At 39.6% G+C, this 13579-nt stretch overlaps 1 protein-coding gene across 1 annotated transcript in view; it reads left to right on the forward strand.

Moving 5' to 3' along the window:
- The first annotated feature begins 7276 nt into the window (after positions 1 to 7276).
- SLC5A10 (solute carrier family 5 member 10) overlaps positions 7277 to 13579 on the forward strand; it is a 72726-nt gene continuing 66423 nt past the window's right edge. The window contains exon 1 of the mRNA XM_072820906.1: positions 7277 to 7402. Within this exon, the coding sequence (XP_072677007.1) occupies positions 7325 to 7402 (78 nt within the window). The 5' untranslated portion in view covers positions 7277 to 7324. The remainder of the gene's footprint in view (positions 7403 to 13579) is intronic.

The following is a 13579-nucleotide window of genomic DNA, read 5'->3' on the forward strand; positions in this document are numbered from 1 at the left end:
TACTAATACCTATGATTGAAAAGCCAAAAAAGATTATAGTGTTGAATCCCAGCAAATGATGTTTTTAGAAATGCTTTTATAGACAAGCATATGTGAATGATTATTACACAACCATTATTTATTTTCTGCAACAAAAGAAGGAATAAAAACTTACGTTGTGTGTGTTTTTTTAAACTTTGTGTTTTGGCAATTGTTTTATAACTAAAATAAAATGAAAGGTGAATATACGTGGCTGTGGATGTTGAAATGTTCGTCTGCTTGTTGAGTCTTCTCCTCTGCAGCTTGTCATGGTGACTCAGTAGCCTCTCAGGAACGTAACGTTTCCTGTTCTGTTTGTCCAGGACCTGCACATTTCTGATGCACAATCACTTGGCTGTGGCAGGAGAGGAATTCGAGTCCCAGGCCGTGAGCCACGGGGGGCAGGTCAGCGAGTTGGCGTGAGCTGCCACCTGCATCTTGGCATGGCTTTGTTTTGCTCCCCGTGTAACAGCACAGCCATTCTCTGAACAAAATGCACCCCTGCATGGCCTGGAAGATGAGATGCTGGGGGGTGGCCACAGAGGGCAAGTGATACGACCTTGTTAATGACAGGCTTCTAAGTACCGTCTGCCCTGCAGGTCAGAGTGCAGAACTCAAAACTTGTACATTAGAGTTTTACCAGGCTCTGGAACACTGGGGTCCCAATGAGTTAGGCCAGCATGCTCTCCTGCTAAGGTCATGTAATGGCAATCCCATCAAATGCATGGAGGAAAAAATTAAGACCTCCTCACAAAGAAAAGGATTATTTCTTCTGTTTGTTTCAAGTAAACCTCACCCCCAGCGTGGGTCTCGAACTCATGACCTCAAGATCAAGAGCCGCATGCTCTACTGACTGAGCCCACCAAGAGCCCCAGGATTATTTTTTCCCCAAAAAAATAGTTAAACCTGTGGTTTCTGCCTGTGTTAGCAACTGGAATAAAATAGCAGTTGACACAAAATTAAGATTAGTCACTCACCGTTTGCCATATCGGGGTTTCTTGGTGCTTCCAAGACAGCAGCCTGACTCTTGGGGATTTGCCCTGAAGCGGTTCTGGGGCCCAGTTTCTGGCAGCTGCCCTGGGTATCAGATTGTCTCTCACGTATCTCTCTGTACTCATCACCCCAGCAGTGTCCAGGCCCCTCCTGACACATGTCTCAGCCAGACACCCTGTGATGGTTGTGCTCCTGCAGGTGCATGAAAGGAAGATCTATTTTGTTAATTATCAAAAGTAATGCACACTGATGCTAGGATCTACTCAAAGTAGAAGTCTGCACTGTTACCATGGGACATTAACTCTTGTGTAAAACTATGTGACCTTAAAATAAGCTCTCTCCTTTATATGTTGTGAGCATGGTTTTTCTCTTTGCTTTATGAAACCCTTGAAAGTAACCCAAGTTTTCCTTTTACTTCAAAATGAATAAGCTGGCAGATGTCTACAAGGCTGGTGGAACGGAGAACTCCAAAAGTCTCTTCTTCCGTAAAAGCGAATAAACTGGCAAAAACAGAATCCACTTTATTGGACCTCAAGGAAATAATCAAAAGTTTACAGCAACCAAGGATATAGTAAAAACGAAAACAAAAAAACCCAAACAGCAATAATAAAAATGGCTGAATCTCGACAAGATTGCTTTGCGGCACTTTAACAACTTGGTTCCATTATGTGCTTCCTGGCAGCCTTGAAGACAATAGTCTGCATTCCTGGTACCAGTGGGAGTAGAATATTGTTCTCAAAGGATTACGGTTATTTGTTTGGACCTGCCTACTGGCTCCTTGAAGGACCTGTTCAAAAGGACTTGCCTGTATTTTACGCAACTGAGAACTCTTCCAAGCAGAGGGACAATGGTCAAAAAAGTTTAGAGGCAGATGTATTAGCCACCCTTCTTGGGGCAAACAATGAGACCATTAAAAGCTTGATCGGAGGGTAGGGAATGAGATCCTTCAGGGGGAAAGGGCTTTGAAAAGCTTCCACATCTTCCTTGGATATGATGGGCATGAGATTACACATGCTCAGGAAAGGCTAGAGATTCACATGGGTGGCTTAGTGGTTGAATGTGTGCCTTGGGCTCCGGTCGTGATCCCATGGTCCTGGGATTGAGTCCCACATCAGGCTCCCCGCATGGAGCCTGCTTCTCCCTCTGCTTATGTTTCTGCCTCTCTGTCGCTCATGAATAAATAAAATCTTTAAAAAAGACTCAAGAAAGCTTTAAGCTCTCAGCTGTGTCAGACCTTTAGGCTCTGTGCAACCAAGAAATGAAAGCTAAAGCAGACTTCTAATCTGCCCAGTGAGTGTTGAAGGGGAGTTGCGAGAAACAGCTCATCTGCAGTCTGGATTATTTTTCCTCCTTCCCTTTCATCCTTCCTTTATTTTTTCTTTTTCTTTTCTTTTTTTCAGGCTTAAGGAAATCTGTGATGACTCACCATTCAGTTGACTGAACAGAGATTTCAGTTCCCCTACACAACGAAAAATACAGACTTTACAAAAACTAGTTCAGAAAGGCCACCAAACAGACAACTACAAGCTGCAATAAACCCCAGGGAAGGAGAATTTGGTTTCCAGATTTCCCACATTATAATATTAAAAATGCCCAATTTCCAACAACAACAACAAAAAAACTCAGATGTGTGAACAAACAGGGTTGGGCCCACACACAGAAAATAATCATTGAAACCATCCTTGAGGGATGCCTGAGTGGCTTAGTGGTTGAGTGTCTGCCTTTGGCTCAAGGCATGATCCCGGGTTCTGGGATCAAGTCCTGCATTGGGCTCCCTGCAGGGAACCTGCTTCTGCCTCTGCCTATATCTCTGCCTCTCTCTCTCTGTGTCTCTCATGAATAAATAAATAAAATCTTTTAAAAAAGAAAAAGACTAGAACATTTAAAAACAACTGCATATATAGGGAAAATCTGAAAGTTACTGCACAAGCCCAGAGGGTGTGCAGGCTCAGAATAGAACTGAAGAGACCCTAAGCTTATCCCTTGGATTGATCCTTGGCACAGGGACAGCCTACAATAACAACAACAACAACAAATACTACTACTACTACTACTACTACTACTACTACTACTACTATAAATACTGGAGAAGGGAGAGAAACTGATTTCCAATTACCACATTATTAGATTCAAAGGTCCAGCTTTTAATTAAAAAAAAAAAAAGCATGTAAAGAAACAGGAAAGAATAGTCCATTCAGAGGGGAAAATCAATACAAGTGTTTTATGGAAAAACCTGCTGGTAGATCTACTAGACAGACTTTTTAAAAAAATTTTTATTTATTTATGATAGTCACAGAGAGAGAGAGAGGCAGAGACACAGGGAGAGGGAGAAGCAGGCTCCACGCACTGGAAGCCCGACATGGGATTCGATCCCGGGTCTCCAGGATCGCGCCCTGGGCCAAAGGCAGGCGCCAAACCACTGTGCCACCCAGGGATCCCTACTAGACAGACTTTAAAGAACTGTCTTAAAGATGCTCAAAAGAACTAAGAAAACAGTTGTGGAGAAAAAATCATGTATGAACAAAGCAGAGATATCAATAAACACAAAAGCTAAAAAGAAATCAAATTCTGAAAAGTATAACAAATAAAAAAATTCCCTAGCAGGATTCAGGCAAACTTGAGCAGGCAAAAGAAAGAATCAATGAACTTGAAGATAAGAAAATGGAACTAAGTCTGAGGAACAGAAAGAGGAAAGACTGAAGAAAGGGAAACAGAGCCTAAGGACCTGTGCAACTCTGTTAAGTGGATCATCATACGTATTGTGGCACACCTTCTTAAAGAAAAGAGAGGGAAAGGATAGAATATTTGATAAGTAGTGGCTGAAAAACATCAACATTTTATGAAAGACATGAATATGAACAGGCAAGAAGCTCAATAAACTCCAAGTAAGATGAATTCAGGGACACTCATACCAAGACACATTATAAACAAAATTCAAAAAGTCAGACAAAGAGAGAATCTTGAAAATAGCAAGAGAAGAGATGAGTCACATACAAGGGATTCTCAGTAAGATTATCAGCAGAATTTTTTTAAGGTTTTATTTATTCATGAGAAATAGACACACAGAGGCAGAGACATAGGTAGAGGGAGAAGCAGGCTCCTTGAGGGGAGCCTTATGCAGGACTCAATCCCAGGACCTTGGGATCATGACCTGAGCTGAAGGAAGGGCCTCAATTACTGAGCCACCGAGGTGTCCCAAGAGATGGAAATCTTAAGAAAGAACCAAAAAGAAATACTACAAACAAACACTGTAACACAAAAATAAATGCCTTTGATGGTATAATTAATACTAAACACAGATAAGGAAAGAATCTCCAAACTTGAGGATATATCAGTAGAAACCTCCAAAGATAAAAGTAAAGATAACAAAGATTGGAAAAAAGAAAAAGAATATCCAAGGGCATGGGACAACTGCAAAATGTGTAACATGCCTATAATAATATCAAAAGGGGAAGAAATAGATATATTCAAAATAATAATAATAATTTCTCCTTAATGTCAGACACCAAATTATAGATTCAGAAAAGTCAGAAACACTGAGTAGGATAAATACCAAAAAGTACACCTAGGCATACCATTTTCAAACTACAGAAAATCAAAGATTAAAAAAAAAAACTAAAAGAAGCCAGACGGGAGGGAAACATTTTACCTATAGATGAACAAATATAAGAATGACATCCAGCTTCTCCTTGGAAACTATGCAATCAAGAAGAGAGTGTAGTGACATTGAGAGATAAAACTAACCAACTTAGAATTCTGTACCTTATGAAAAAATAATAAAGAAGAAATACTTTCTCTGACAAAAATTGAAAGGATATGTTGGCAATATATTGGCCATACAAGAAATGTTTAAGAAGTTCTGTAAAGAGAAGGGAAAAATATAGGTCAGAAACTCGGATCTACATAAACAGAAGAGCATCAAAAAAGGAATAAGTGAAGGAAAAATAAAAACTTGTCTTATTTTTAATTGATCTAATAGGTAACTGTTCAAAATGATAATAGCAACAATGTATTTGGTATGTGTATGCTTGCCTATAAAAGAAATGAATAATAGCAATGATATAAGAATGGGAAAGAAGAAGTGGGATTATTTTATTATAAGTTAATCACACTATTTGTGGCACAGTACACTTTTTAAAAAGATTTTATTTATTTATTCGTGAGAGACACACAGAGAAGCAGAGACACACAGGCAGAGGGAGAAGCAGGCTCCCTGAGGGGAGCCCAATGTGGGACTCGATCCCAGGACCTCGGGATCACGATCTGAGCCCAAGGCAGATGCTCAACCACTGAGACACGCGGATGCCCCAACATAGTACACTTTTATATGAAAGTGGACTTGGATTAGTGATAAATGTACAGACATAGTTCACTTCGTTGTGCTGTGCGGATCCTGTGTTTTTTACAAATTGACATTTAGGGCAACCCTGCATCAACACCATATTTTTCCAACAACATTTGTTCACCTTGTGTCTCTTTGTCACATATTGGTAATTCTCACAATATTTCAAACTTTATTATTATTATATTTGCTATGATGATCTGTGATCAGTAATCATTGATTACTCTTGTAGTTGTTTTAGGGCACCACATACCATGCCCATATAATATGATGAACAAAATAAATGTTGTGTATGTTCTCACTGCTCCACCGACTGGCTGTTTCCCCATTTTTCTCCCTCTCCTCAGACTTCCCTACACAATAATATCCAAATTAGGCCAGTTAACAACCTTACAATAACTTCTAAGTGTTCAAGTGAAAGAAGAGTCTCATGTCTCACTTGAAATCAAAAACTATAAATCATTGAGCATCTCAGAAGCTGAGACAAGCTGAAGGCTAGGCTTCTGGCACCACGTAGCCAAGTTGGGAATGCAAAGGAAAAGTTCTTGAAGGAAAGAGTGCTACTCAAGCGAACATATGGATGACAAGAAAGTGAAACAGCTTTATTACTGATGTGAAATGTTTAGGGGTCTGGAGAGAAGACCAAACCAGCCTCAATATTCCCTTAAGCCAAAGTCTAACCCAGAATAAGGCCCTGACTCCCTTCAATTCTGTGAAGGTTGAGAGATGAAGAAGCTACAGGAGAAAAGTCTGAAGCTAACAGAGGTTGGTTCTGGAAGTTTAAGGAAAGAAGCTGTCTTCATAACATAAATATGCAGGGTGAAGCAGCAAGAGCTGATGTAGAAGCTACAGCAAGTTCTCCAGAAGATTGAGCTAAGATATTTAATGAAGATGGCTACACTTAACAACAGATCTTCAATGTAGATGAGACAACTTTCTTTTGGAAGAAGATGCCATCTAGAACTTAGCTGGAGAGGAGCAGTCAGTGCCTGGCTTCAAAGCTTCAAAGGTCGGGCTGACTCTTTTGTTGGGGGTTAATGCGGCTGGTGACTTTAACTTGAGTGCAATGCTTTATTACCATTTTGAAAATCTTAGGGTTCTTAAAAAACTATGCTAAATGTACTCTGCCTATGCTCTATCAGTGGAAAAACAAAAACAAACGTGTGACAGCACATCTATTTCCACCATGGTTTACTGAATATTTAAAGTCCACTGGTAAGACCTACTGCTTAAAAAAAGATTTCTTTCAAAAGGACAATGCACCTGGTCACCCAAGAGCTCTGATGGAGATGCACGGTGAGATTAATGCTGTTTTCAGGCCTGCTAACGTAACATCCATTCTGCAATCCATGGATCAAAGACTAATTTTTAACTTCCAAGCCTTCTTATTTAAGAAAATATGTTTCATAAAACTATAGCTGCCATAGATAGTGATTGCTCTGATGGATGTGGGCAAAGTAAATTAAAGACCTTCTGGAAAGGATTCACCATTCTAGATGCCATTAAAGATATTTGTGATTCATGGGAGAGGTCAAAATGTCAACTGTAACAGGAGATTGGAGGAGGTTGATTCCAGCCCTACGGATGACTCTGAGGGGTTCAAGACTTCAGTAGGGGAGGTAACTGCAGATGGGGTGGAATTAGCAAGAGAACTAGAATTAGAAGTGGAGCCTGAAGAAGCGACTGAAGTATTACAATTATGATAAAACTTCAACAAATTATGAATTATTTCTTATGCATGAGCAAAGAAAGTGGTTTCTTGAGATGGAATCTGCTCCTGGGGAAGATGCTGTGAAGATTATTGAAATGACAACAAAGGATTTAGAATGTTCCATAAACTTAGTTGATAAAGCAACAGCAGAGTGTGAGAAGATTGACTCTAATTCTGAAAGAAGTTCTACTGTGGGTAAAATGCTATCTAACAGCATCTTGTGCTACAGAGAAATCATTCATAAAAGGAAGAGCCAATCAATGCAGCAAACCTTATTGTTGTTTTATGTTAGGAAATTGCCACAGCCACCCCAGCCTTCAGCAGCCATCAACATTAAGGTAAGACGCTCTGTGAGTAACAAGATTATGACTTCCTGAAAGCTCAGATAATGGTTAGCATTTTTTTTTTTAGCAATAAAGCATATTTAAGTTAAGATATGCATTGTTTTAGACATAATACTATTATGCACTTAATAGATTACAGGCTAGTGCAAATGTAACATTTTTTTTTAATTTTTATTTATTTATGATAGTCACACAGAGAGAGAGAGAGAGAGAGGCAGAGACATAGGCAGAAGGAGAAGCAGGCTCCATGCACCGGGAGCCCGACGTGGGATTCGATCCCGGGTCTCCAGGATCGCGCCCTGGGCCAAAGGCAGGCGCCAAACCGCTGCGCCACCCAGGGATCCCCAAATGTAACATTTTTAAAAAGATTTATTTATTTATTTTAGTGGGGAGGGAGGCAGAGGGTCAGAGAAGAGAGAATCTCTTTTTCTTTTTTTTTTTTTTAAGATTTATTTATTTATTCATGAGAGAGAGAGAGAGAGGCAGAGACAGACAGAGGGAGAAGCAGGCTTCCCATAAGGAGCCTGATATGGGACCCGATCCCAGATCCCAGGGTCACGCCCTGAGTTGTAGGCAGACACTCAACTGCTGAGCCACCCAGGTGTCCTGAGAGACAGTCTTATGCAGATACCACATTGAGCACAGAGCATGATGTCAGGCTTGATCTCATGATCCTGAGATCACAACCTGAGCTGAAACCAAGAGTTGGTTGCTTAACTGGCTGTGCCACCCAGATGGGGTGTGCCACCCAGATGCCCCCAAACATAACTTATATGCACTGGGAAACCTAAAAATTCATTTGACTTGCTTTATTACAATATGCACTTTATTTTAGTTGTCTGGAATTGATCTCACAACATCTTCAAGGTCTTCCATACTTACTACTCAGTATTGCTGTGAACCTATACCAAACCCCAACAAATAATCCAATTAAAAATGGGCAGAAGACATAAACAGTTTTCCAAGAAGACATACAGTTGGCCAACAGACACATGAGAAGATGCTCAATATCACTAATCATCAGGGAAATGCAAATCAAAATCACAATGAGATATCACCACACATTGGTCAGAATGGCTAAAATTAAAAACAGAAGAAATACAAATTTTGGCAAGGATGTAAAGCAAAGAAACATTTGTGCACTGTTGGTGGGAATGCAAGCTGGTGCAGCCACAGTGGATAAGAGTATGGAGTTTCCTTGAAAAATTAAGAAAAGAATTACCATATGATCTAGTAATTCCATTACTGAGTATTTACCCAAAGGAAATGAAAACACTAATTCAAAAAGATATACGGTCCTCTATGTTTAGTGCAGCATTATTTACCATTTACCATAGCCAAGATATGGAAGCAACCCATGTCCAACAATAGATGAATGGATAAAGAAGATAGAAATGTGTATATATATATATACACATATATACACACACATTGTGTAGAGAAATGTATGTGTGTGATAGAAATTTGTGCATATATATGTGCATTGTGTGTATATATACATACATATTTACACACACACACATATATATACACAATGGAATATTAGCCATAAAAAGAAGGAAATCTTGTCATTTGCAACAACATGGTTGGATCTACGGGGTATAATGCTAAGTGAAACAAGTCAGCCAAAGAAAGACAAATGCCATGTGATTTTGCATGTTTGTGGGATTTAAGGAACAAACAAAAGAAACAAATAAAAAAACCAGGCTCTTAAATATAGAGAATAAACTGGTGGTTGCCAGAGAGGAGCTGGGTAAGGGATGGGTGAAACATGATGCACACTGTGTACTGTACACCTGAAACTAATAGAACACTGTATGTTAATTATACTTAAAATTTTAAAATAAGTCAACAAAAATTGCTGGTGGGAGACAATGCTCGTCAAGCAGTTTCACACAATGTGATACAGATCCAAGCGTTTTAGAACAAGAATTATAGCAGCCAACCTATGTTGCCCTCAGTTACGTGAATAGATTCATGACGGTTGCCACTTGCTGAGAGCCAGTCCCTAAAGAAGATTCAACTGAAGCTCTTGATGAGCTTGTCCAGCTCAGGGTCCTGAAGGAATGTGTCCACTCCACCATGCCACAGCAGGGGAAGCCTTACTCCCCCCATTACTCTGCCCAACATCTCGTCCTCTTCATTCTGCAGCAACACCCCAACAGGCAGTGAGTACCACTGGGAGGAGGTGGATTATGAGGAATGGGACAGCGATGAGCCTGGACCACAGAGAGTGCCATCAGCTCAGAAGCTATCCTCAGCTCCATGCACAAAAACGGAGAGGAAGAGAAGCCTTTTGTCTGCCCGGTTCCTGGATGTAAAAAGAGATACAAGGTGAATGGTATAAAGTACCATGCTAAGGACGTTGTGGTAGAAGTTACAAGATAGCTCGGGACCCTTGACACCACACAATCAATTTCCATCCACAGATGTCAGCTGAGATTATCAGGAAGTTGCAGCAATAACATGCGGTCCTAACTCTGCCAAGAAATCCTCACCCAGCTGTTGCTGATTTTTTTAAAAAATTATTTATGATAGTCATACAGAGAGAAAGAGAGAGAGGCAGAGACATAGGCAGAGAGAGAAGCAGGCTCCATGCACCGGGAGCCCGATGTGGGATTCGATCCCGGGTCTCCAGGATCGCGCCCTGGGCCAAAGGCAGGCGCTAAACCGCTGCGCCACCCAGGGATCCCCATGTTGCTGATTTTGAAAACAGCCAGCCCCCCGCCCCCCGGAAAGCATTCAGCAACCCTTTAAAGAATGAAATGTATGCTTTAAATTTTTTTTGAAATTTTGCAATGATGTATCTTTGCAGAGTTAATGATGTTGTACATTTGAACACGTAATCATCATATCTATTTTCATTACTTTGATATAAGGTGCTAAACAGAAAAAGCTCTAGGCAATTTAGCATATTTCCCTAAAAACAAAATAAAATTGAGGCCATATTGCATATTGTTTAGTTGTGTTGCAGTGATATCAGTTGGGGGGAGAAGGTGCTGGAACCGAGATTTCATTTCCCCCCAAGATTGTGATGTGATCGGTTTTTAACACATCAACTCACTGTGTTCAAAACCAAAGCAATACATTCATTATCAAACTTGGTACCATGCCCTACATAATGGAGTTAGTATTTGTGAGCCAAAAGACTTTAGGTAATGGAAATATAAATAAGAATGCTTAACATAATATACTAAAAATATTTTCATGCCTAACATTCATAAAAGATATGTTTTCTGCGTTTATTATTATCTTGCGAATCCTTTCCCTGGTTAAAAAACTGAAAGTTTTGCCATCTGATCATCTTAGTGTTATAAATGGCTTTTTTGTACAAAATAGTCTATTCGGTTTACTCATTAATTCGACACACATTCAATGAGTGCCTTCTGGGTGCAAAGGATTCAGTTTATGCCTCATGATATTTGTGGACCAAGATACCAGTTTAGCAAAATGTTTTTCTCTGAAATCTGTTAGGAAACACTTTGAAATACTGAAGTGCAAATTTTGTGTGTGCAAAATTTACCTTTATTCTTCATCTTTAGGTAAAGTTTTAAAGCACTTTGTAGTTCTCTATTGCCAACATATTTAATGTTGTGTGTGTGTGTGTGTGTGTGTGTTGCCAATTCTTTCAACTGCTGCCCTAAGAAACCCATGGCTTGCAAATAATTAAAACACCAAGCATGTTTCTTTTTTTAAAAAATATTTTATTTACTTATTCATGAGAGACACAAAGAGAGGCAGAGACACAGGCAGAGGGAGAAGCAGGCTCCATGCAGGTGGCCTGACATGGGACTCGATCCTGGGTCTCCAGGATCACGCTCTGGGCCAAAGGCAGGCAGGCACCAAACTGCTGAGCCACCCAGGCGCACCCCAAGCATGTTTCAAAGAGAATTTTTTGTTAAGACCTCTATTGCCTCTTCTTTATGCTCATTGTATTTTTAGACTTTTTTAAAGGTACTTTTCCCATCACATCATAGAGGGCTGTATTCTCTTTGCAAATAATCTGCTTAGCTTTAGAAATATTTTGCCATAATATGAAATTGAGCCTTACTGACAATTAACTGCTTCTTGCAGCAAGTGGCCAAAGAGTGGCTAATATGACCCGTTAGAGTAATCCACGTCTAGGCCATACTCTAAAGTTTTTCTCATCAACAAAACCATCATGACTTGAGTGTTCTTTTCTCCCAAGTGCTAGTCCTTAAACATGAGAGTTTACCGGTTGTCTCATTATGCAATAAAAATTGCTTTGAGATGGCTAACTGCCTGCAAAACTGGTGAAAAGTGAACTAGAATTGCCTATAAAATAACTTTCTTCCCATCTTCCCATTTGATGAAAATCTTACAGCTGGGAAGCAGGTGTCCTTCCTCAGTTTTTCAGACAGTTCGAAAGAATGGCAATTCTGGTGGCCAGATGGGTAAGCCTCTATATTTTTAAGTTGTGAATTCCTCATAATGAGGGATTTTTAAAAAAGATTTATTTATTAATTTGAGAGAGAGAGAGTGAGCACACAAATGGGAAGGGCAAAGGGAGAAGGAGAGAGAGAATCTTAGGCAGACTCCATGCTGAGTCACCACAGAGCTGACTTAGGGCTTGATCTCAAAACCCTGAGATCACAACATCAGCCAAAACCAAGAGTCAGAGGCCCAACCAACTGTGCTACCCAGGCACCACTTAATAAGAGATTTTAAAGTATTTATAAAGATGTCAGGCTCCCTGCAAGGAGCCTGCTTCTCCCTCTGCCTGTGTCTCTGCCTCTCTCTCTCTCTTTCCTCTCTTCTCATGAATAAATAAATAAAATATTTTAAAAAATAAAGTATTTATAAAGACTACCCTCTAAAAATTTCCTCAGATCTCTGAAGAGTAGTCTTGGTTCTGAATATACAGTGTACCCTCTATGTTTGAAAGGGTGATTCAGACATGAGAAGCAACTAATTGGTGCATAAGAAGGGCCTGCTTGGCTATTTCATATCTACCTACAATTGACCAAAAAAAATTTTAGGCCAGCAATTATTATTTAGCTTTGTTCCTTCTAGTGCAAGAAACTGTAGGTTAGATCAGTAGTTCAACAGCAGAACAGTCATAAAATAATCATTGTACATGTTAAATTACAACTATAAAGCAAATTCAATTTTTATTTACTTATTCATTGTGACATTATTACTAAACAGGGAAGGATAGGAATATTTTGCTATACCATATATAGTGAATATATTGTACTGTGTCCATGAAAACTGTGCTTTAAATGATATTTTCATATGTTCTGTTGGGGACAGAGCACATTAAATTTGAAAGCAACAGAAGTTTGTTTTAAAACTGAAGGCAACTTAATGAATCACAATTCCTGCCAAGTAAAGGCTCAGTTGGTTAAGCGGCTGACACTTGATTTTGGCTCAGGTTGTGATGTCAGGGTTGTAAGACTGAGCCCAGCTCTGTGCTGGGTGTAGAGCTTGCATGGGATTCTCTCTCTCCTTCTTCCTCCACCCCCTCCCCCTTTGTTCTCTCTCCCCCCCACCAAAAAAAAAAAAGAAAAAAGAAACAGAAATAAAAGGAAAACTGCTTATAAATGTAAATGAAATCACATTTAAAACAAACTGCCCCTGACACAAAATAAAAAATAATAACAAAAAAGAAAGATCTAAAACTATATTGCTGTTAACCTAAAAATGCCCTATAAAATTAAAAAAAAAAAAACTTCACAAAAATGTTTAGACTGATTTGATGAAAAAACTGGGTACCTAGGCAAGCTGACTCACAAAATAACCATGACACTAGGATTTCAATTGTAATCCCCAGGGAAACCACTAAAGAAACAGGTAAAAAATACATAACAAAAGAAGAAGGAGATCAAAATGGTAGACTAGAAAATATCTATGCAACACAAAAGAAGGGACTAGTGGAGAAATTGTGGTTCAAGAAAGATATGACAGGACACATGAGTGGCTCAGTTGGTTAAGCCATCTGCCTTTGGCTCAGGTCATGATCCCAGTGTCCTTAGATTGAGCCTGCATCAGGCTCCCTGCTCAGCGGGGACTCTGTCTCTCTCTCTGCCCTCTGGCTCTTCCCCTGCTTGTGCTCTCTCACTCTCTCTGTCAAATAAATAAATAAAATCTTTTAAAAAAAGATATGAAATAGAAGACAAATAGCACATTGGCACAAGTGCTTCTTTATCA

Source organism: Canis lupus, chromosome 3 (assembly GCF_048164855.1).
Source record: "Canis lupus baileyi chromosome 3, mCanLup2.hap1, whole genome shotgun sequence".
In the NCBI taxonomy this organism is placed as follows: Eukaryota; Metazoa; Chordata; class Mammalia; order Carnivora; family Canidae; genus Canis; species Canis lupus.